This window comes from Penaeus japonicus, unplaced genomic scaffold (genome assembly GCF_977035675.1).
Source record: "Penaeus japonicus unplaced genomic scaffold, GWHDUDI00000001_assembly GWHDUDI00000017, whole genome shotgun sequence".
NCBI classification, from domain to species: Eukaryota; Metazoa; Arthropoda; class Malacostraca; order Decapoda; family Penaeidae; genus Penaeus; species Penaeus japonicus.
Genome location: NW_028234419.1, coordinates 26,878,515 through 26,881,014, shown reverse-complemented (window position 1 = coordinate 26,881,014; position 2,500 = coordinate 26,878,515). Strand labels below are relative to the sequence as shown.

The 2,500-nt window shown below is 30.4% G+C and overlaps 1 protein-coding gene across 8 annotated transcripts in view; it reads right to left on the bottom strand.

The window, feature by feature from the left end:
• Positions 1-86: 86 nt before the first annotated feature.
• The window catches only part of AQP (aquaporin), a 38,201-nt gene continuing 35,787 nt past the window's right edge, over positions 87-2,500 (bottom strand). For 5 of the 8 annotated variants that reach the window (XM_086546216.1, XM_043020496.2, XM_043020495.2 and 2 more), the window contains exon 5: positions 87-2,291. In XM_086546216.1, the coding sequence (XP_086402342.1) occupies positions 2,092-2,291 (200 nt within the window). In that variant the 3' untranslated portion in view covers positions 87-2,091. The remainder of the gene's footprint in view (positions 2,292-2,500) is intronic. The other 3 variants (XR_015191807.1, XR_015191806.1, XR_015191808.1) reach the window with 1 other exon arrangement.

Sequence of the window (2,500 nt, the reverse complement as noted above, 5' to 3'; positions counted from 1 at the left end):
TGTGTGTGTGTGTGTGTGTGTGTATGTATACACATATACATACATACATACATATATAAAAATGAGGCAAAAGGAAACACAGAAAAAAATGTTTTCAAGGGATATATTTCCATCCGGGATCAACAATGCATTGCATAATTTGATTACATCAGTGTATCATGTACACCTTGGTAACAGTAACAAGAATTAAAATATATGGATACATTTGCATACTTAAACATTTCGTTGCATAAAATAATAAAATAGATAAAACTTAACTGTTAACAACAATTTTACTACATATTCTTTAAAAAAAAAAAGAGGTCAGATTTCACTTAACAAAAGAAGGATATCACATAATTATTGAAGGCACATATTTTGATATAAATGAAAAGGGAGGAGAGGAGGAGGGGGGGGAGGTTAACGGAAGGAAATTTGAGCATCGGGTTTGTTGAAAATGATTAAAATATTGCAAGGACTAGACATGTTTACGACAACCATAAATCGGGGGTTTTGAAACCGTAGACTTCACTCAGCTGGGAAATGGGCGCAGGTCTCAATGCTCTCCTGTGGTTTAATGTTTTTTTTTCGCTCGTTATACACTCATTTTTAATCTTAATTTTATTTGATTTAAACTTGTGGTTTAATGTTTTTATTTCGTTCGTTATACACTAATTTTTAATCTTAATTTGATTTGATTAAAACTTGTGGTTTGATGGTTTTAATTCGGTCGTTATACACTAATTTTTAATCTTAATTTGATTTGATTAAAACTTTTTTTTTATTAATTTTCTTAGCCGTTCTCTATGATGCATTTTCTTTCGTCCAGCATTGAGGAAAGTTTTATTGTTTTTTATCGGTTCTGTTAGAGCAAAGTGCATTTTGTGCTCGTATGTGTTATGACATAATAATGTATACGGTACCCATATTTTTAAGGTTTACATTTCTGGCTTTTGGGTGTGTTCATTTTTTAGTTTATTGTGTAATAAAATCATCACTGAAATGTGAAGAAAAAAAAATCTATATAATTATCGTTGCTATTTCTATTACTATATCAATCTTTCTATATATTTCTTTATGATTATTATAAATTTGATAACACCTAAATTACCGTTATCACAATTAATTTTAGTATTATTATCATAGTCATGTTTATCATAATCATAGTGAACATAATCATAGTGTTTTTACTCAAAAAACAAAATATATATTTTTTTCAATATCTCTAACACAAAATATGTTTCTCGCTGTTTTTAACAAGAAATTAATAACATTTATTAACAATAAAGCTGTTATAATAGCACCTGTATTTTCTTGTTGTTTTCTTCAATATAATTTTTATCTTCTTATAAGTACATATAATCTTATCAACTTCAAACCGACATATCTACTCATATGCGATCTATCTACACAAATTATTATCATATCTTATTTATAATTTTAACGATTAATTCAAAACGTGTGTGGAGAGATACCAAACAACAGGTCCGGCCTCGTTAACTAGTTAGAGACTACACAACATTAAAATTTTACTCGATATACAAAGTAAAGAGCATTTTCTGTACTAAAACAATCTTACTTTTTGTTTCGTCTTCTCTTATAAAAGATTCTTGTACATATGTGTCACAGAGATTCATAACTAGTAGATTCTAAATGCATGATTACTTTGTGAGTAATTCTCTATATGACGGAGTCAATGGAAGCTGTCAAAGAGGTAGTTTGCACATAATTGAACCACTCAGAGTATGTATGAGTGTCTTTTAGCAACATGAAGCCAGTTAACAAAATATTTACTGTAATATCATCTCTCTCGGATATTGTCAATGTCACATTATTTTTTTCTCCCCACTTCATCATGTACGGTACAAAAATTCATAGCAAATATTACACTTTAATGTATACATACACTCTTTCCGTGCGTGTGTGCGTATGTGACACTACCGAAAATCCTCAATTATAATAACTTCGACTCATCGAAATAATCAAACAATTATTTAAAAACATCAAAAAAATCAAACTCCGTATAATCAATCAATAAAAAATAAATAAATCAATAAGAAAAAAAAAAGTAAATAAATAAATATTTCTCGAAAAGTACCAATCACCTCCTTTTTATTCCTCCTTCGGCTTGAAGGGACCAACTAAGGTGTTCTTTACGGCGCCGAGGTTCCAGAGGCGGATGGACAGCATCGCGCCCAAGATGGAACCCGCCCAGTACACGATGACGTGTTCTGCATTCGTGTGTCCTCTGCAGCTCCACTTGAGGCCAGTTGCAAGCACGGGATTGAAGTAACCGCCAGAGTAGTTGAAAGCTTTGGGTAGAGAAATTAAGGATTAGTTTGGGAGATATATATTTTTTTCTTCTTCTTCTTTCTTCTTTTTTTCTTTTTTTTTCTTTTTTTTCTTTCTTCTTTTTTTTTCTTTTCTCTCTCTTTTTTTTTTTTTTTTTAATTCCTGGCTTATTGATTTGATATGGCTTGATGTCATTTTTAATTAAGGGAGGTTCAATGCTTAAATGTTA